A 20,937-nucleotide genomic window follows, 5' to 3' on the forward strand; every position below is an offset into this window, starting at 1 on the left:
TGGTGGGCCAGAATGGTCAGAAGCGGGCTTGAAAGTGGTCCGGACCCCGCAAACTTTCCCACTTTTGTCTCCGGTCTGCGGGAGAAATCGCGTCCGAACCGCTCCGCGAACCGATACAAATCGGCATTGGATGGTTTCCGCGGTCCGGACGGTTGCGAGAGGTTTACGGGTTCACCTTCGAGATGTCCTGAGACGCCGACTTAATGTTCTGGTCCGAAAGGTCGTGGGTTCTAATCCCACTGTCAACAAATATTTTACTCTTTTTATCTCGTCCTTTTACTATCGCTATTATTTTTAAAATCCATATAGTATAAGGTGTTTCACATCATTACTTTAGCAAACGTTCCCTTTTCCATTTGTGAAACGGAACTTTTGTGAAGCACTTATTTTTGGGGGAATATGTTACAATCGGATGCGTGCAGTGATCTAGATATCTTCTCAACCTAGCGTCGTTAAATTCACTCGGAATTTAACATGTTTTGCTACTACACGAGACTATTTACATCTTTTTTCTAAGCTGAGGCAAGGGCACATTAGTTAAAAAGGATGTTTTTTTTGCAGGTGAAGAAAAAGGATGTTTTTAAATATGCAAATGACACAACTCTATTCTTAGAAGATAATGTTGACCAAACTAGTCATCTGAAAATGGGTGCTCACTTGCTTTGAACAAGTTTGTGGCATGAAAATCAGCTACAATAAAAGTGAGCTTCTTTCATAGACATGTGGAGGTAATACTATTTAGGTATCCTCGTCCATCATGACATGCTCACGAGGGAGGAAACTAGTTTATCTTAGATAAATTTTTGGAAAGGATAGCAGGCCGGAGAGGCAAGCTTCTCTCTTATAGAGGTAGACTCATTCTCATCAAGACTTACCTGGCTAGTATTCCTATCACTAATAGAAAACAGGGCTTTCTTATACGAACCGGGACTAATGTGAGCATTGGTCCCGGTTCGTGCGGCTGAAGGCATTAGTCCCGGTTCAGATGAGCCCTTTAGTCCCGGTTTGAGACACGAACCGGGACTAAAGGGTGCGATGCCCTTTAGTCCCGGTTCGTGTCTCAAACCGGGACTAAAGGTCCCATTTTCAAACTCTACCCCCCCCCCCCTCCCCAGTGGATCGCCTTTCCAGTTTTGTAAAAAGCAAAAGAAAATGATAAAAACTTCAAAAATTAAAATCCTTCGAGATGTAGTTATGTTACTACATCTACTAGTTCGGAAAATTTCAAAATTTAAATTCGGACATGTTTTGCAAAAAGTGTAGGGAAAATGTAAAACGGCTATAACTTTTGCATACGGTGTCAGAAAAAAACGTATAATATATCAAAATGTTCAGCACGAAAATCCGCATCAGGTTTTGACCACCTACGGCCTGTTTGCAAATTTTTAGAATCCTCAAATTCCAAAAGGAAAAAAAGATATGCTCAAATTTCAGTTTTTTTGAATTTGGTTAAATCTGGTCAAACTATGGTCAAACTACTTATTCAAGAAGTATTAGTGTTACTACATAATTATTCAAAAATATTAGTGTTACAAAATAATTATTTTAATTTTTTTGAATTTTGGTCAAACTGTGGTCAAACTATGGTCAAACTACTTACTCAAGAAATATTAGTGTTACTAAATAATTATTGTTTTTTAGAATAATAGTTTCAAACTTAAACAGTGAAACGTGTGACTTTATGCTCAAGCTAAACTCATGAGAGTTAATAGGATTGACATCTTACTATTATCAGGAAAACAACAAGTGCAGACTTGGAAATCAGAGAGAATAGAACCCGGAAGTTAAGCGTGCTCAGGCTGGAGTAGTGAGAGGATGGGTGACCGGCCGGGAAGTTAGTGAATTTGGAATGATGAGAGGTGATTAGAGATTAGAGGTTAAATAGAGCAGTGATGAGGGGTGATTAGAGATTAAATTGAAAATAATTCAAAAATTTAAAAATCAGAAAAAATTTCAAGAAAAAATCTCCTTACCAACCGGGACTAAAGGTGGAGCTCCAGGCAGCGGTCACGTGGAGGGCCTTTAGTCCCGGTTCGTATAAGAACCGGGACTAAAGGGGGGAGGGGCCTTTAGTAATGACCCTTTAGTCCCGGTTCGAGAACCGGGACAAAAGGCCCTTATGAACCGGGACTAATGGCCCTTTTTCTACTAGTGTATTTACCTGATCTCCTTTTCCAAATTCCCTAAATAGGCCACTGAACTAATAAATACTTAGATCGCTCATTCTCTATGGAAGAATTTGAAAGCCATTTGAAATTGCATTTAGCTTATTAGATATTAGTTTGCATGAAAATAGTTCGGGCTTGGGGCCCCCAATATCCAGAGATTAATATCTGCCTACTATGATATTGGATCAAAAGATACTCTGAGTTGATCTGTGAGGCATGGTTGACCACTTGTGTGGATTCGTTTCATGGCACAGAGCAAAAGGGCATGACATTTTTGGCAAAGTGTGCATGATTGGTTTCATGAAAGAAAGTACGATCCATACTGCACGGAAGTGATCCATGATCGCAATCCGAAGTCGCTAGCCCATCTATGTTACATCAAGACTCAATTAGTTTTGAGACTCGTACAAACAAGTGCAAAACCATTGACCAAATGGCACATCACTCCTTGAGCTCGTAAGTTTCATGGCTTGTTGCTCTATAAGCAAGGTTGTCGGAATCGTGTTTGTCAACCGGATAGGAGTTTCGATGGCAGGATCACAAATCGTAGAATCTTAACTATTAAAATCATGAAAAACATAGATTCTACTAACCAAAATCGTAGAATCTGAGTGGTTAGTTTGGATCGTAAAGTCATAGAATCGTACAATGTAATCGTGATTCTGATAACCTTGTTTATAACGAAGAAGTTTGAGGACATCATGACCAAGAAAGTATGAGGTCAAGGAGGAAAAGAAGGCAGAAAGGTATGATGGACATGTAAACGCAAGAAGCTCAACCTCGAGGAGAAGAAGCTTACAACGAAGGCCGTTTTCAAGAAGTCCAAGATGTTTATCCTGAAGGCGACGGACTTGAATACCGACACGGCCAAGTATATGCAAGACTACCATGGTACAATGCTGAAGCTCTTAGCGCAAATGGATGGTGAAAAGGAGGCAAAAAATTAAGGCCTTTGGCATGGACAGTTGGACTGGGAGCTATTGAGATCGATGGATGTAAAAATTGGCTGAACATCCGGTGCTTGCATATATTAGCAACTATTTAAATGTATGGTTAAATTACGATTGATGTAGATATCCATGTCAAAGGAGGGAAGCCGGGTAAATGACAAATATTTGACGCTTGTGGTTAGACGATCGACACCCTGTCCGCTAATCCCAAACAGGTCCAAACATATATCGCAGACATTTGGTGATATCCATTTAACGCATCTCCAACGCGGATCAGCAAATTGTACGCAAAATGTTCAGCACGGTCCAAACACTTTTAAACATCCAACAAGACAAGTTTGGTGGCCACGTTTGGATGGTCGGCCTTACGCTCGGCCGCTCGGCTACGATTTTGGTTCTGTTCGTTTGGGACTAGGGTTTGAGTTGGATGGATGCTTATATTTTTGGACATAGAACAGACGTTTATATTTTATTTTTTTCCATTTTCTGTTTTTTCTTATTTTTTCTGTCTTTTCCTTGAATTTTAGACCAAAAGCCCACAAGGCCGAAATGCAACACAGGTCGGCCAACAGCCGTGCCATGTTATTTCTTTTGCGAAGCCTCTCTATCACTTCGCCCGTTCGCCCTCTTCTCTCCCCGCCCCGACAAATCTGGCCCCTGCTCCCGGCCGCGGCCGGCATCACCTTCCTCCGGCAGCGCGCGCCCTGCTCCTGACCGCTTCCGCCGTCATCTGCTGCCGGCGGCGCCCCCCGCCACCTCCACTCCCTGAACTATGCGACGCGCGTGGCAACCCCCTGCGAGAGCTGCGCGCGGGGCGCCCTCCTGGTGGACGACCACGAGCCACACGGTCGTCGCGAGCATGAGCGCCGACCAGATGTGCTGAATGCGGCTGAAGTTCAGGTTGAAATGGGCGCAGATTTGAATGCAGGCCGCCAGGTATGGATGCTTTCCCCATACCAACTTAGTGTACCGCTTTAATGATTAGCTGAACCTGGATTACCTCCATTATTATTACTACTAGAATGCATAGCACGGATTTCTGCCCATGGATTTACTACGAATTGACTGAAGTCTGCTGTGCTTGTTGAACCAGGTACGTATTAAACTCAACGAAAAAAATAGCGCGCTACAAAATATAGCGAGGCCCTTCTCTAAATGCTACACAAGTTATAGCGCGCTAATAGCGTGCTATATTTTAGAATAGCGTTTGCAAAAAAAATTCAAATATATCTAGAAATAAAGTATTTAAGCAACTAAATTTTTCATACGAGCAAGCAATATATGCATAAGGGCCAAATCCAGCACATAAAAGTAGTAAGTCTCAAACAGTTTCAATAGTTTCTAACATCAACAACTACAATTTTAAAAGTCTCTAACATCAACAAACATCAACAGCGACCCTGGGCAACAACAACCATAGTCTTTAACATCAACAACTACAGTTTTAAGGTAAGTCTCTTCAACAACCATAGTTTTAAGAGTCTCTAACATCAACAGCCACCGGGGCAGCAACAATACAACACAAAATGACACACAGACTTTTAAGATAGTCTACACCAACAGCCACCGAAGGCAACAACATTACAACATAGCACAATGAGATTATTCAGAATCACTCACTGGTAAATGCATGTCATCATCTTCCGATTCAGAAGAAGACTCAGCTGATTGCAACTCATCATCACGATAAATAGGAAGCAACTTCTTCTTCTTCCTAGGACGAGATTGAGACACTATCTTTCTTTTTGATGGAGCAACTTCTCCTTCTAATGTTGGTTCTACAACTTGTACATCTTCAGGTTCAAATCCTGTTTGCACTCCTTCAATAGGCACAACACCAGTGATCCACTCATTGCCTTCATCTTCTACAACATCTACAAATGTGTGGTCCTCAATTGGGTCCCTGTTTTTCATCCCTCTCTTTTGCTTTAGTTTGGAGTTGAACTTGATGAACACAAGGTCTCTCATTTTGTCATGAAGTAGCCTATTGCGTCTTTTTGTGTGAATCTGTAGGTGATGGGATTAGAGCAATGATATCTTAGTATGAAAAAACAACGAAATCAATGCAAGAAAAGTATGACAAAGATACCGGGTTGTCCTTCTAATGTGACAATGAAGAACTGATAATTAGCACATTCTTCTTCCACTTCTTAAAAGCAAAAGACTATTCTGGTTAACATTCTTCTTCCTCTTCTTAAAAGCAAAAGACTATTCTGGTTATGAGTTGTTCAAACATGATACTGGTTAAGATTCAAACATGATGCTCAAGGTAGCATGACAATTGACAAGCACCAAATAGTCCTACTATAAGTACTAAAACGTATGTCAAGGATCTTTCTACTTCAATCAACACATGGATAGACAATAAACAAGTTGACATATGGCATGCATCTTTCTGACCTGCTGAAAAACACTGAAATTCCTCTCACAAGCCGAGGAGCTGCATGTCAAACTCAAAATCCGCATCGCCAATACCCTGAGATTTGGTGTACTTGACCCATGATTGGACCACCAATCAGCTTCATTAAGAGTAAAAACCAGAGTTAAGAAAGCATTGCAAGTTCTGATTTGAGAATGGAGAAAAAATTAAATGTAAATATGCACCTGGATCCTACATCTTTCTATGAATAACTGAATATACAGGGATCTCCTTCTGAATCCTACTTCCCTTTGTTGGTGCTCTTGCCGGCGTTCACCTGGTGGTGCCCTTGCCGGCGGCATAGCGGGAGACGGGGAGGGCATGGAGATGGCACAAGGGAAAGTGGGTATGTGACGGTGTGGATGCTTGATTACCTGGTGGTTGACTTGCCGACGGTGCGGTTGACATCGCCCGTCCGTGCTAGGAATAGGATGGAGTCGACATGGAGGACGCCGCCGCCGCGAGATGATGATGCCGCCGCTGCTCACGTGAAGATGTTGCCGCCGTGCTGATGACTAGATGTTGTCGCTGCCTGCGCTCACGCCCAGATGTTGCCGCCGCCGCCGCTCATCTGGGCTGGGAACTGGGAAGGGGATGAGATGTGAGAACTAGGGTTAGCCGGTTAGATGGGAGACTGATAAAAGGAGTGGGCCTGCTGGGCCTGCTGGGCTGTGCTTATTTTAGTTTTGCATGGTCTGCACGTTATAACGTTAAAACGCTACAACGTTATAGCGTGTGTAGCGCGCTAATTACGCGATTAGCGCCGTAGCGGCCGATTTTGTCAAAACGTAACGTCTCCCTTCCGAATATGCTATAACCGCACTATAACCGCGAAATAGCGTGCTATTTTTTTCGTTGATTAAACTGAACAGAAAACTTGCGTTCTGATAAGACTTCTCTTTCCACAACAGACAACCAAACTTTCCATAAGTAAAAAGATCGTACGGTCAAACTTATCCCTGATCAGTGGACGGCTATGATAAGAAAAAAAACTACTTTTAACTCATACTCCCTCCGTTCCTAAATATAAGTCTTTGTAGAGATTTCACTATGGACCACATACGGATGTATGTTGATGCATTTTAGAGTATAGGTTCACTCATTTTACTCCGTATGTGGTCCATAGTGAAATCTCTCCAAAGACTTATATTTAGGAACGGAGGGAGTATAAGAAAGTGCTCTTTTATCCGACAGTGGGCAGAGTCAGCATCTCCCTTGAACAGAAAGCAAAATTATCCCTGAATAAATCTACACTGCACGTCGACATATGGTTCACCAAAATGTAACATAGGATGCGTGCCAAGTACTAAAATCCAGTGCCAAATCAAATACACAAACCAGAGTTCACTGCACAAACGTGCATCTGCTTAAAAGTCGTCGATTGACCTCAGTTTGTGTGAAAGTTGTCCATTTCCTAGTGCGTCACTTATATGGGGTTTTCATTGCTGTCCTCACTAGCAAATGGTTCATCTTCATTGTCGATGGCCATGATTGACACTGTGTACTCTTGTCCGATCACAATCCTAAAAGATAAAGTTATTAAGTATTATGCGTTCGGCATCACAAGAAATGATAATGATGTTGAAAGGTGTGGCGCATCCTATAAAAAATATGCAGTGTGTAAGCATATATGATGTAGAGGTCGAGGATTATATATCGTTCATCAAGAAAAGAAAAACCCTATCCAAACAAACTACGGCATCGCCAATCCTTAGACAATCTGAATTTTCTTAAGCCCTGGTTTTGTCTTGGTGTTAACTGTCTATTATGTTTACTATGTGACAGAGAAACTATGGTATACTATGTTTTACTATGTTTTAATATGTGACAGAGATCCGACGGCTGGCCGTTAACAAAAGAAAACAAAGAACATGAAACTGGTTACCTTCTTGACCCCATGAAATGTCCGAAACCCCAAATAGCTCCACCAGAGCCAAAGTTCACGATTCTCTCCAGCCTAGGAACTTTGCAGAATTCACTTGCAAGAAAGAAAACAAAAAACATCAATAAGGAGCATAGGTGAGAGCAAAGTAAACATGGCTCGTCAGGCTAAATTTCTGTATCTTTTGCGCGGCAGCTGTAATGTTTGGGTTTTGTGAGCGTTAAGTGGCAAAAGCACGTTTGAACCTGTTTTTGTTTCTTGGATGCTGTATATTGCTCAATAGTGGAACCTGGCCGAAAGTCGCGTTAAAAAAGTGAATATATGCAAACTAGGCACGTATATATCACATCTAATACCACAATTAATTCAGTTGACACATGTTCAGGGTTAACTTCTGAAAGGCTTAGCCAATGTGATACCTGAATTTACTGGAGCTCCAGAAATAAACAGAGCCATCTCTTGAACCTGTAATCAGATATGGGCTATCGGGAAAGGCAATGACAGAAATTACTGGAGACATGAAAGCTTCCATTGTATGAACACAGGCCTTTTCCTCCATGTCCCATATCTGTTAGATAAGAAAAGTACAGACACTACTATTAGTAATGTGTAGCTCGTATGATGTCATTGTATTTTTCAATGATAATGGCATACCTTAGCAGTGTGGTCGTCAGAGCCAGTAATCAAATATTGTCGATCATCACATGTGAAGAAATCGAAACAGTTCACTTTGTCCAGATGCCCAGACAAGGTATATTTAGATTCAGGAGAATCAATGCTCCAAACCTGAACATAAAGTATATGAATTGGCAATTAATGGGTTTTAGATTCTGAGAGGATTATGCACAGGCCAACAATTAAGGTATTGTAGCCAAACTAATAAGTTGGCAAAAAAGGAGAAACCCATATATACCTTTACCGTGAGATCATCTGAAGCACTTGCAAAAATGCTGGTGTCCATTGGGTTAAATGCAACTTGACGTATAGTATCGGAGTGTTCTTCCACGAATGAATGTCTGCACTCCCACCCCTTGCTCCAGTCCCAGAGCTTCATATCACGATAAGCCGATGACAATATGTACGGACGGGTTGGATTGACGGCCATTGATGTGATGAAGCAATCACTGGCGGCTCTGAAGCTTCTGAGTTTCTGTATTTTGTTGTCATAATTGTACACATGGATCACACCATCAGATGTTCCAGCCACAAACCATTTCTTTCTTGAGACAACTTTAACGGAATGAACTGCAGTGAAAGTGCCCAAGTTATTTAGTATGTCATACAACAGTGTATGTTGAACCGGGAAACAGAGAAGTGAGAAAGCATGCCTTTTTTTGGTACGTAAGAAGGCATGACTGACTCCTTCGAGATACTAAATGAATCCATCTGCCTCTGCCGGTAAATACAAATGACAGAGTCAGTTGAATGCAGACGAGAGTTTTCATTTGCTAATACAAATTGATTTTTTTTATGATATGCATTTGGCAACACTGATTGAAAACCCGTCATGATAAAACATACTCCATATATAACGTTCGGGTTTTTTTTTCAGGCTGTGACAAAAAACTAAACTTTCATCATGGTCGGCTAGCATTTGCCATCACCAAAAATAAACATCAGCCTTCTTCCATGACAACAAACTTCGGCAATCGACAGAAATAATGTATGGTACTACTGCAAGTACATGGTAGTATTTACTATAAAAGATAGAATGCATTAACTTGCCTGCGTGTCATAGTTCCATATGCAAACATCTCCGTTCTGATGACCTGTTATAATGCTGTGCGACAGTAAGATATATATCATAGGATAATCGTGATCCACATTCATTTGAACAGGGGAAATTAATATTCCGGTGCTCATATCACATATGCTATGCACTCACCATGGCTCCGTAGGGTGTGCATCAAGGGAGCACAGAACACCATGAGTATTCTTAAGGGATATGATCCGTTGATCCTAATCCAACAAAAAACTGGTCAGCATTAGAAAGAAAAAAACTTCAAAGTTGGAGCATGTATGCAAGTGAAAAGAGAGCTCCATACCTTTATTCTTCTTGAGATTGTCTGCTACATCGAACATAGTACCAATTAAGACCATCAGTAAAGAAAATGCATCAATGCAAGGGAGGATATAAAAAAAATACATCAGGGTACAATAGCATTATTCCAGTAGCTTAGCACTTGGAACACGCACAGAGACGGACGTTACATCAATTGAAAGCAACATCTAATTTGAACGGTAAATACTCTGATCTGTATTAAGTAAAAATGACTGACCGCGGACATTGTCTGTTCTTGCGAAGCAAAAACAGTTTTCAGCATCTCACGCACTTCACTCCCTGACTCTTTAGCTTCATCGAATAACTTTTTATACTTAGATTGGTCTCTCGAAGTAGGGATTTTTTTATCTCCAGACAGACTGCTCTGCAGGATCAGATCATACTCCGTTTCTTCTGGTAGCCTCTCTTGCTGTTGCGTTGTAACAACGAGAGTGTATGTGGTGAACCTGGAAGGCACAATGCCGTATAGTGGGAGACTTGCAAAGCAACGCCAAGGCTTGGTGCTCTTCTCTATAAGCCTGAATACCGTGTGTTCATCTGTGTTGGTTCTGACAGGGAAGCGAAGCTCGACAAGGTACACGTCAAGTTGGTCCTGCGGAACAACTCAGGTTGTCAATCAACATCTTGGTAAATGGATTTTTTTTTGCTGAAATCATTTCCCATTTCATCTTTGCATTCTCGTTTTTGGCAAAAAGGAAATATTTGCATGCTTAACTGTAGTTGCACAAGAAGTTCATGACATCTCACATACTGTACTTAGTTTGCTTGAAAACAGGGTGATGTCTCTGTCTCTATTTGCAAAGCTAGTGTGATAAGGTTGGAGTAGGTGACTAGGAAATTTATGTCATGTTTAATTTGGATGAGTAGCGCGTACTTCTGGATAAGCCTTCAGGTTTACTGTAACATGAGACAGTAAAACGAAATGATCTTAAGTTAATAGGACTCACAGAATATTTTTTATGCTATAATTCAGAATAGTCAGGCTTCAGAAACAGAAAGATGCAACTAAATTAACTAACAATCAAACTGAAATTTTATAACACTAAAACTGTTGTTGAATTTCGAAGTCAAGGCTTGAAATTTGAATACCCATAAATCTAAACGCATGCTGAAGAAGAAAACATACTCTGGTCTTTTCAAGTGAATATTACATAGTTGGTTTCTTGGTGAAAACTTCTGTTTGTGTGTGTTAAATTTTGGCAAGGAATTCTATGATAAGGCAAATATATTTTGTCTCAATATCTCCATAGTGAACTTGAGTTTATCCAGAAGCTCCGAGTGATTAACAACAAAGGCAAATGGGAAACACACGAGCTCACATCTTAAACATACCCTCGTTTCCGTGCTTTCTGTTTCAGTAAGCCTATCAATTACATATTGTATACTAGTTGGTCTTCTTGCAGGATTGAAATCAGCGCACTCTATTGCTATGTTAGTGCATACTCGTACTTGCAGTTTCTGTGATGTTTCCAGCCTACTGCTCCACCTTTCAAGTACCTGCAAATTTGCAATTGTGAGTTAGCACTTACACGAATCGACATATTTTTAAGATGAAAAAAAAACTGAATATGTATATTACATTATTTGCCCTATTATCTTTTAGCTTTTTTCCAATGAAAGAGCCCCAAAGACCCCAATTTCACTATGAAATTGCCAAATCGGAGAAGTCTTACATGCAAGCATGCGCTTCTTTAGCATAAACATACACTCATTTGACAGAAGCAGAAGAGCACAAAACTTAAAATTCACTGCAACCATTACAACAGGAAGCAAATGTCAGTTTTATTGTTGCCGACAGCATAGCCAAGCCTGGGTGCCACTGTATTCCAACCATATGGATGGGAAATTGTTAAGATATATTGCATTACCCTCCTTTCCCATCAACTTAGAATTTGGGGTGAACTGGTTTGTGCATACATTTTAAGATGGTACTAGAGCCAAGTGTTTTTGAACTCAAAACTCGGCCGACATAGTATTTATTAAAAATGTTTACGGTCTACATCAGTCACATGTCTAAGGCCCGTGGAGCCTTGACGAGAGGGGATTGCTGAGATATATTGCATTACCCACATTCCCCGTCAGCTTAGGAGATACATTGCACTGTGCTCCTTTTCCATCAACTTAGGCTTTTGAATGAACTGGTTCGATACACAGGAGCTTATGGAAATAGAAGGTAAATACTTGAATTTTACTATATTCATAGTGCCAATATATAATCATGCTTTTGGGTGAACTAGTTCGATACAAAACGAAGCTTATGGAAACATAAGTTGTTTTTTTTACTAAATTCATAGTGCAAATATATAATTGACGTATATAAATACGAGCACCAGGATTTTCTTTTACGAAATTTCGGTAGGAGCACTACCAATACTATTTGAAGAGAAGCTCAACCATTTGTCCTCGGAGGCAACCTTTCTAAAGGCCACTGTTCTCACATTAACCAACTCCTTAGCTTAGCGAGTCATCAGCATATCAGTAAGAGTCCTAATATGGTCCTTAATTAAACTATCTGGTAACACTCAAAACGGTCCTCAGCACGATATTTTGGCGCTCATACGGTACCAAGTCATGGAAATACTGCAGCGGGCTTCTGAGTTTCATGACCACTTGAAGTGCTGCCAAAGAACTTAAGGACCTTGGATGTATTTTACTATTCAAAAACTCCGTTTTGTACTCCTGCCGTCCATAGGAACTTTTAGTTCGGTTGGAGTGGCAGGTACCCTTCTGAACAGGTTTGTATGTCTATGGCAATTTTTTTCGGGGATGTCTATGGCAATTATCCAATCTAAACAAGTCGAAGTTGATGTTAATTAGATTTCTACAGAGTGTTCTTGTTTAGCACTTGGAAAACATTACCATTCTCAAATTACGGGAGGTATATGTTATGAAGATTAATTAGTGTGGTATGATCAGTAAGATGATGGCAATGGCATGCAGCTGCGTGTCCATGGTTGAGATGCAGAAAGAGCCTGTGGTTTGACAAGTCATCCGTATATCAGCTTTCGGCGTGGCAAAAAATAATCATTCTAGGGTGTTGTTTGCACTGGTTTTAGAAGTTAGCATCATGGTGTGGACACTTTCATAGTTGAAGCTGATCGAGCACTATAACTTAGTGTAGTGGAAAATATATTCCTAAAAATGCATTAGTCAAAATAAAACACACAATAATTATTTAAAGTAGAGCTTTTATCTAGAGATTGCCCATTGTTCTTACTTCCCCAGCTTCATGGTATCCTTTTGCTCCAGTTAGTATCTCCATGATTATAACACCAAGAGCATACAAGTCATATTTGAATGTAATTACGCCATTGGTGAATTCTGGTGCCAGATATCCACTGCGTCAAAAAGGAACAAACTGGTCAATTAAAGTGCAGAGGTAGTGCTAATAAATTATCACAGGCAAGAAAGCCTGAGTTCTAAAGAGGCTTAGCCAGCTTACGGGGTTCCAGCAACTATTGTAACAATAGTCCGGGTTTGGTCTTCTTTGAAGCACCTCGATACACCAAAGTCAGTGATTTTCGGCACCATTTTATCGTCCATGAGTATATTTGCTGGCTTAAGATCCAGGTGAACAATATTTTGTGTGTGAAGGTAATTCAATCCCTCACAGATTCCTTTTATTATTTTGTAGCGATCACGCCATTCAAGTCCACTAGATGCATCTGCATAAATGGGACAAGAGAAATGTGGTTTAGTATTTGAAATGAAATCCTTGCTATCCGAACTGTAGTTAGTACATGACATGGAATGTAAATTGTGTTTGGGTGTGATGTTTGAACAAAATAATCTTTAGTAAGGAAAATCGTGATCCTACCAGAGATATACTTCAAAAGATCCCCCTTGGGTACATACTCAAAGCAGAGTATTCTTTCTTGAATGCCAGCCATGATAGATTTTCCTTCATATTTTAAGAATTCCTCCTGTGTGTCGCTACAGTATCCCAGAAACCGTACTATATTTTTGTGCTTCGCCTTCATCAGACATTCAATCTCCTGCCGGAACTTATCCTCATACAAATACGTGTTGGACAACTTCTTCACAGCGACCGTGCCATTGTCAAGGACTCCCTGCGGTGCGGCGTGCCCTGCCACTGTTTAGATTAACTATGACCAAGAAGTGATGCCATGCCAGGGCAGTTGGAATTTTCCTACCTTATAGACCACCGCAAATCCGCCACTTCCAATTTTATGGCCCGGAGAGAAATTGTTTGTGATGTTTTCAAGAAGTGATAACGGCAGAGCCTTCGGTTCTTTGGTTTCATCCAACAGCATACACTCCAGGTCGACCCGGGCACGAGCTTGGCGATCCATTCAGGATTAAATAACCAGAGAACCCTTGAAACAAGAGCAAGAACATGTTCGTAGAGACGTGATCACAGGTCAGTGATTGCTTTTCTGGTTTGTACACAGGAAAACTTCAAGCTAGCGATACAAGACAGAGAAAGCAGAAATTACCTAGAGAAGCTTCAGATAGATGTTATCCGCAGCTGGGTAGTGAGGAAGACGAGCTTCAGATGGATGTTATCCGCAGCTGGGAGACAGGTCGTCTAATGATTCCATCGAACGCCATGGAAGAAATAGACCCGCTGTATAATAATAATAATTAATTATTATGTGAGATGTGTAATGTACTGCAAGTGAACGGCTACTTCTAGTTCAACGTCCGTACAATTGGTTAGGGAGCTCCGAGTACATTTTCCGTCCGTCCAACGTCCCCTTCAATTACACCATCCAATGGAGAAAAGGGACGTGCGATTGTCTGGCTACTTCTAGTTCCACGTTTCAAGTTTGAACTGGTCCATCAATTGGATGCATCAGACACATCAAATAATTAGTGCAGCTAGGACCGTTCAACCAAAACCAAGAGAAGGTTCAATCGATCATGGTGCCCAGTCCCATCTGATGACTCGCTGTCGCGTAGTCATCACCTCGAACCATGATTTAGACATAATCAGGTGGATGACAAGTCCAGTTGGACCGTATACCTCAGCATCCATCCCCTTCCTCACCCCCCAACCCCCCAATCCTCTTCCAAAGCGACGACGGAAGAAGCCTAGCCCTATAGCCATCAAGCCATGGCCGCCAAGGACCCATCGTATCTCGAGACCACTACTCTCCTTAGTCAAGAGATCCAGCAAAAGGAGCTTCGCTTCAAATTGTACTTGTTCCAGCACACTCAAGGCGAGCCAAATCGGAACGAGCGCGCTGTATCGTCTTTGCATGCCCCCCATGAGTTTGGGTCCATCGTCGTTCATGACTGGACCATACGGGATGGTCCTAACCTCCAAGATAAAATTGTTGCGCGCGCCCAAGGACTGCATCTCGGGGCCGGTATGAACGAAACAAACTGGTTTACCAGTTTCAACATAATTTTCACCGATGAGAGGTTTGGTGTTTTTACACTTGTGAATTTGTACCACTCCATTGATTCACACTTGTTAACTATGTCGTTAATCTTGTGGGATGCTATTTAGGTTCAAGGGATCCACTCTTCAGGTGCTCGGAACTACGAGCATAAGAGATGGTGAATGGGCCATCACTGGTGGCACCGGAGAGTTTGCCTTTGCGCAGGGTGTTGCCACTCACATAAAAAGCAAGGAACGTGGTGGTGCTGGCCGTGACTGGGAGCTCCGAATCCGCGCTACGTGCCTCACCTTCCCCAAACCGGTCAGATGCTATATCTTTTTTCACTCTAGCTTGTTTTTTGTTCTTTTGCAAAATGCACTCTGGCTAGCTTTTAATTATGAGAAATTTTAGGATACGTCCAATGTTTATTGGACTGTTCACTGTCCTCTAAAACTGCCCTTTTTTGTTACATCATTACTGTCTTCAAAGTATATATATTACTTTGACACTCAATTTCTATTACAACATATTTAAAAATCCAACAGAACTACATATTGTCAAGTATTTGTCAAGACAAGTTCATACACATTACTGTTAAATTGTTAAATTTAACAATTGTTTGCAAATTCTATCCAACCAAAATATTTATAAATTGACAAATTCCCAACATTTTGACTATCTGTGAAGTTATTAACTCTTAAGATTCTGAAAGTTAGACTGTACGTACTCTTGTCTAAACCGACAACCTTTACAAGACCAGACTGAGCAGGAGGTTATAGCTTAGAAATAACCATATCATGGTTAGTATACGCTTTCCACTGTCTTTTAAGCCATGAATGTACAAGGGATGCAAATAATGATGGTGAGTAATCAACGTAGTACTGACTTTGCATGCATCAGAGCTTGTGAAAAATAATATGGGGTTAACATACAGAAGATCTGATTTGGCTAAAGAACAGAGAGATATAATAGTGGAATGGACAACAATAAAAGTAACATAAAGAAATAGGTTTCAAGAAATTAAATCCTTTGGATATTTTTCCTATTTGCATCTGTTTCTTTAGTAAGAATAGCGTGAGGCAATGTTTACCCGGCCAGCATGCTCCGAAATTATATGCACTGGCAATAAAACAACACTTCGGGTCATTTCCTAATGTACACCCGTCGCATGAAGGAAAGAATAATAACCGGACTCCATCTCAAATACTGTACCATAAATCTCGCGGCATAACCTCGCCACATTTAGAGTTAGTTACAACTTACAACGTCCCTATACTTTTTGTTACAACAAAGGTAGGCGCTTTGCCCATTCTAGTAAGATAGAAAAGGGGAAAACAATACTCCCTCCGTCCCATAATGTAAGATATGTGTCAAAAAGCGTCTTACATTATGGGACGGAGGGAGTACATAGTTTATGTACAGATGTCTTGGCGATCTGAAAAACAAAAAATAAAGATAAAGCAGTTACTAGATTTACATTGTCGCCCGGACACTAGCCTTCTCTCCATATGGTCCTCCACTACACTGCATGGCACCTGCAGCAAAATTATGAAATTCCCTTGAAAGATATACAGCGTTTCCGCTCAAGCCACATATTCCTGAGAAACTTCTGCATCAGACAGTTAAGATTTAAACTATCTCACCTCTGTACAAATAGGTTGGAATGTCTTCAAAGAGCCCCTTAATCTTAGCATGCTAATAACTTGCACATATACAAGTGTAGGTAGCTTGTTGTGCGTCTTTTTTCTTTGCTGAAACAGGATGTTGTTCCTTTGCATATATGTGTGTAGGTCCTTGTAACCAAGATTGGACCATGGGGTGGGCATGGAGGAAAAGAATTTGATATCCGAGAGTCAGTACCTCAACATCTAGAAAGTGTGACAATTAGAAGTGGTGTTGCAATTGACTCAATTGTGTTCTCCTACATTGATCAAGCTGGAAAGAAGCAAACTCTTGGTCCATGGGGTGGCGATGGTGAACTTACTGACACGGTGAGTGAATGTGCACCACATTGCTAGTTCTATCTACTTCTGCATAGAAGAATTATCGATTATCTCTTCCGTTGTAGATCACTTTTGCCCCTTTAGAGATTGTGAAGGAAGTTTCAGGAACAAGCGGTACTTTTGGTGGAGATACTGTTGTGACATCGCTTACTTTTGTCACAAATGTGAGGACATATGGACCTTTTGGAAAACCAAATGGTACTGCTTTCAGTGTCCCTCTTACGGATACTAACATTGTGGGCTTCTTCGTGCGTGCTGGAAGACTTGTTAATGCGATAGGAGTTTATGCGTGTCCTTCTGTTCAAAATTATTAGTACATACATTTTTCAAGAATAACTAGAGCTTTGGCCGGCATCTTATGGGTTGCCGTGGTCTCATGTATCACTACTTGTTTCCCTTTTTGCATTTATTGTCTGGAATGCATATCCTAGCCTCCTGTTTCTGACTAGATCAGCATCACCAATCTCACTGTACTAGTTTCTGAAGTGGGCAGACATAATCGGGAAAAGGAAGTCTAAGTACACCATAGAAGAGAAATGTTAGGCATTCAACTTTAATGTCAAACCAGGTATACTGTACTAGCACAAATATTCGAGATAGATGTACAATGAAGAGTGATAAGTAAGGAGAACATTGCACAACATTCACTGATCAAACAGCCTATCAAATGTGATAGTCTGGTAGAATATTCATTCACGAAGTAATCTGTCAAATGCTAATAGTAATGTTTCACGCAGGCTGGGCCCAAAAGATCATCAAACTGTAGGCACCATCAACCTAAAGATAGCATCCATGTCACTAAAAACACACCTTAAACTGAACATGCCCGTTAATATTTGATAGCTCGCCATGCGCCACCTTAAATGCCGACTGAACTATTAAGATTAAAGAAAACTGCAGATAGCATTTAATCTGAAGACAAACATGGGGCAGCTTCGGATGGAGCCTGTTGTCAGCCACAAGCCAGTTGCAGTACAGTATAAGGAAAACACCCAGTTTGCTAGCCCAATGGACTGCCCAGCCGGCTCCCAGCAAGGATCCGACCGCGAAAAACGTTTCATGCAAAATGCCCTGAATAGGCGAGTAGATAACATTTCATTCAGGCTGTAGAGACAGATAAGAGCTAGAAATTTTATCGAAACCAGCGTTTGCATATAAGAGCTATAAAATTAAGGCCTTTGGCATGGACAGTTGGACTGGGAGATATTGGGATCGATGGATGTAAAAACTGGTTAAACATCCAGTGTTTTTGGACATCCAGCAATGGATGATTGGTGCCTACGGTTTGATGGTCGGCCCACGCCCGATGTTTGTCCACAAATATTTGATTTTGTTCGTTTGGGACTAGGATTATGGATGCTTATATTTTTGGACATCGAACAAACGATTCACACACACATATTCTATTTTTCTTAATTTGTATCTTTCCCTTTTTTTTCCTTTTTTGGGGCAAAAGATAGCCAGCCTTTATTGATCAATTGTTATGTTCTTGAATTTCAAAAATTGTTCGCAAATTTAAAAAACGTTCATGTTTTCTCGAAAATGTACACGATTTCTAGTAATGTTCGTGAATTTGAAAAATATTCATGATTTTAAAAATATTCATGAATTTGTAAAATAATGTTCACGAATTTGCAAACAATGTTCATGATTTAAAAAAAATGTTCATGATTCGAAACTGTTCACGATTTCAAAAACTGTTCATGATTTAGAAAAGATATTCACTTTTTCCCAAAATCTTTACGAATTTGTAAAAAAAAATTGGCAAGTTGAAAAATGTCCACAATTTGAGAAATTTTGTTCAAAAATTTGAAAGATGGCCGAAAAAAGAAAAGAAAAGAAAAAATATAGAGAAAAAAGAAAATAAAAACGCAGAACATTAAAGAAAAAGTAACAAACTAAAGGAAAAACAAAAAAAGGAAACAGAAAGAAAAACAAGAAATGAAAGAAAAATCAGGAAAAAAAATTAAAAAAACCATGGGGGAGAAATCCCTAAATGGGCCAGCCTAAAAAGCAGCCGACGCTCTAGGGGGTTACACACCAACTTGTTATTTGGCGACCTACGTGCCAAATAGGAGTGGCCCTCCCAACCTCCCAGCTCCCACCGCTTTGGAGTTGCCCTAACCAAACCTGGTCATATGGGTCGTGTCTTGCGGGTCAGGCACGACAGGCGAATACAAGGGTCGGGCTGGCTTTCGGCACACCATGGAACACGACTGAATCCTTGAAGCCAGGCCTTATGACTGGTCACAACAAGACCCTTTTATTATTTTTTATTTAGTTTTTATTTTATGTATTTTTTTCTTATTTATTTGCCCTTAAATTCAAAATTTTAGACCAAAACTGTCCAGAAGGCCGAAACGCAACGCAGACCGGCCCATATGGCCCATAAGGCCGAATATCATCACTTCGCTAGTTCGCCCTCTTCTCTCCCAGCCTCCCAGCAGCCACCGCACGTACCGGCAGTTACGGAAGGGTTCCCCTAGAGGCGATCTAGGGTTCCACCTATCCTCCGGTGGCGACGTCGGAGTCCACATAAATCCTCCACGCCGGCGGGGTTTCTTCGGCGGCGGGGAGTCACCACAGCGGCGGCGCCTCTGGGATCCGCTTGCATGGCGAATTTACCACAAACGAAGGCGTTGGGTGGAGAAGGGAGTGAGAAGGAAGAGGTGAGGGTAGACCCTGATCTGGCGGCGAAACAGCAGGTGGGGGAGGGAAGTTTGGAGGGAGAAGAACCTAGGATCATGGAGGGAGGATCGGGGAGTGGAAGCAGGGAAGCAGAGGTGGAAGTTGATGAAGAGGAGGAGGGGGACTATTACGGACCGTCGCCGGATTTGGAAGACAGATTTGCAGGGATGAAATTGCATGGAGAGGAGGAAGATGATCTAGATCTGTCCAGTGAAGTTGATGATCTGATAAGGGGCGTGCGTTGGCTAGGGCTGTTCCGCGTGTATACCACGAAGCCCTTCAGCCATGCAGCATTGTTGAAGCAGATGAGGAACGCGTGGGCGGCTGCACAAGGAGTAACTTTCAACGTGAAGGGCCCAAATTTATTCTTGTTCCAGTGTCACTGCCTCGGAGACTGGAAAAGGATCATGGATGGGGGTCCGTGGATCTTCCGTTATGCTCCTGTTATCATCCAAGAGTATGATGGTTTCACCGATGTTTCAGAGTACAAGTTGAACAAGGTCCCTCTGTGGGCTAGAATCAAGGGGCTGCCGGATGGTTTGATAGCTAAAAAGGAACTAGCGGAGAAGATCGCGACCAAGGTTGGTGAACCGCCTTTCACCGTGATTGTCAATGAAGGCAAGATCAATCCAGCAAGTGCCCTGAGAGTTAGAGTTTTTGTGGATGTAAGCACGCCTCTGGTGAGGTTTGTACCAATTACCCTCAGGGAGTTAAGAAGATATCCTGTCTTTTATGACAGGCTGCCGGACTTTTGCTTCTTCTGCGGCTTGATGGGCCATACGGTGGAGGAGTGTGGAGATGGCATACATGATCCTCGCACCTGTGAGTGGGGCGAGTGGCTTCTTTGGGGCTTAGAGCAATCGACCTTTGTGTCAGGAGGAGGAGGAAACATGGAGGGACGAGGTGGAAGAGGTAGGTCAGGAGGAAGAGGGGGAAGAGGTGGAAGGCAAGGGAGGGGAGGACGTGATGGTTTTAGAAGGGAGGGGGATATGCAGACTACCAGCATGGACCATACTCAGCAAGATCCTGCCACTGAGAATCCCAATGCGCGCAAAAGACTTGTCTTATCAGATGGGACGGTGAATATAAGGGGCCAAGCGCTGCCAAACTTGGCGGGCAGAGTCGCTGGTACCGTTCTTCTCTTGGAGAACAATGGCGAAGAACTAACTCAGGAGGCTTCCAATACCCCTGGGAAATTCCCGATAGTCAAGAGGAGAAGGCAAGATGGAGTTGTGAGGGGTGATGACATGGTAACAGATGATCAGGCGGCCTCCGGTGGGGAGGACCGCCGGTCCCAATGAGGACGCTATGCTGGAACTGCCGCGGGATTGGCGACCCCGCGACAGTCAGAGAGCTCCGAGATTTAGTGGAGGCATGTGCGCCGATGGTGCTTTGCATTGTGGAGACACAGCTTGCG

At 41.8% G+C, this 20,937-nt stretch overlaps 2 protein-coding genes across 10 annotated transcripts; one reads left to right on the forward strand and one right to left on the reverse strand.

Annotated features, from left to right (window-relative positions):
* The first annotated feature begins 3,669 nt into the window (after nucleotides 1–3,669).
* On the forward strand, nucleotides 3,670–17,216 carry LOC123080402 (uncharacterized). The gene is made up of 5 exons (XM_044503324.1): nucleotides 3,670–4,054; nucleotides 13,894–14,869; nucleotides 14,958–15,150; nucleotides 16,620–16,820; nucleotides 16,898–17,216. Exons 2-5 carry the CDS (start codon nucleotides 14,559–14,561, stop codon nucleotides 17,144–17,146), a joined length of 954 nt encoding a protein of 317 aa, XP_044359259.1. The 5' UTR covers nucleotides 3,670–4,054; nucleotides 13,894–14,558; the 3' UTR covers nucleotides 17,147–17,216.
* LOC123080400 (serine/threonine-protein kinase ATG1) lies at nucleotides 4,431–14,105 on the reverse strand. Of its 9 annotated transcripts, none has more exons than XM_044503322.1 (19): nucleotides 13,939–14,105; nucleotides 13,636–13,818; nucleotides 13,299–13,551; nucleotides 12,924–13,146; nucleotides 12,699–12,819; nucleotides 10,931–10,978; nucleotides 9,699–10,073; nucleotides 9,465–9,488; nucleotides 9,305–9,378; nucleotides 9,145–9,199; nucleotides 8,748–8,811; nucleotides 8,333–8,664; nucleotides 8,074–8,205; nucleotides 7,839–7,987; nucleotides 7,423–7,515; nucleotides 6,876–7,060; nucleotides 5,723–6,120; nucleotides 5,519–5,637; nucleotides 4,431–5,125 (listed from the first exon to the last, which is right to left on the reverse strand). In XM_044503322.1, exons 2-16 carry the CDS (start codon nucleotides 13,792–13,794, stop codon nucleotides 6,964–6,966), a joined length of 2,199 nt encoding a protein of 732 aa, XP_044359257.1. In that variant the 5' UTR covers nucleotides 13,795–13,818; nucleotides 13,939–14,105; the 3' UTR covers nucleotides 4,431–5,125; nucleotides 5,519–5,637; nucleotides 5,723–6,120; nucleotides 6,876–6,963. The 9 variants fall into 9 exon arrangements, with proteins under 9 accessions (XP_044359257.1, XP_044359256.1, XP_044359253.1 ...); XM_044503321.1 differs by having other exon boundaries at nucleotides 10,925–10,978; XM_044503318.1 differs by having other exon boundaries at nucleotides 9,465–9,485; nucleotides 10,814–10,978.
* Nucleotides 17,217–20,937: the final 3,721 nt, after the last annotated feature.

The sequence above is a fragment of the Triticum aestivum genome, chromosome 3D, assembly GCF_018294505.1.
Source record: "Triticum aestivum cultivar Chinese Spring chromosome 3D, IWGSC CS RefSeq v2.1, whole genome shotgun sequence".
Lineage (NCBI taxonomy): Eukaryota > Viridiplantae > Streptophyta > Magnoliopsida > Poales > Poaceae > Triticum > Triticum aestivum.

Coding starts and splice junctions, on each gene's coding strand:
- LOC123080400 (XM_044503317.1), bottom strand. CDS start 13,794: ATGGATCGCCAAGCTCGTGCCCGGGTCGACCTGGAGTGTATGCTGTTG. Junction 10,979..12,698: donor GATACCATGAAGCTGGGGAA/GTAAGAACAATG, acceptor GCAAATTTGCAG/GTACTTGAAAGGTGGAGCAG. Junction 9,489..9,698: donor AAGAACAGACAATGTCCGCG/GTCAGTCATTTT, acceptor TGTTCGATGTAG/CAGACAATCTCAAGAAGAAT.
- LOC123080402 (XM_044503324.1), top strand. CDS start 14,559: ATGGCCGCCAAGGACCCATCGTATCTCGAGACCACTACTCTCCTTAGT. Junction 14,870..14,957: donor ATAATTTTCACCGATGAGAG/GTTTGGTGTTTT, acceptor GATGCTATTTAG/GTTCAAGGGATCCACTCTTC. Junction 16,821..16,897: donor ATGGTGAACTTACTGACACG/GTGAGTGAATGT, acceptor CTTCCGTTGTAG/ATCACTTTTGCCCCTTTAGA.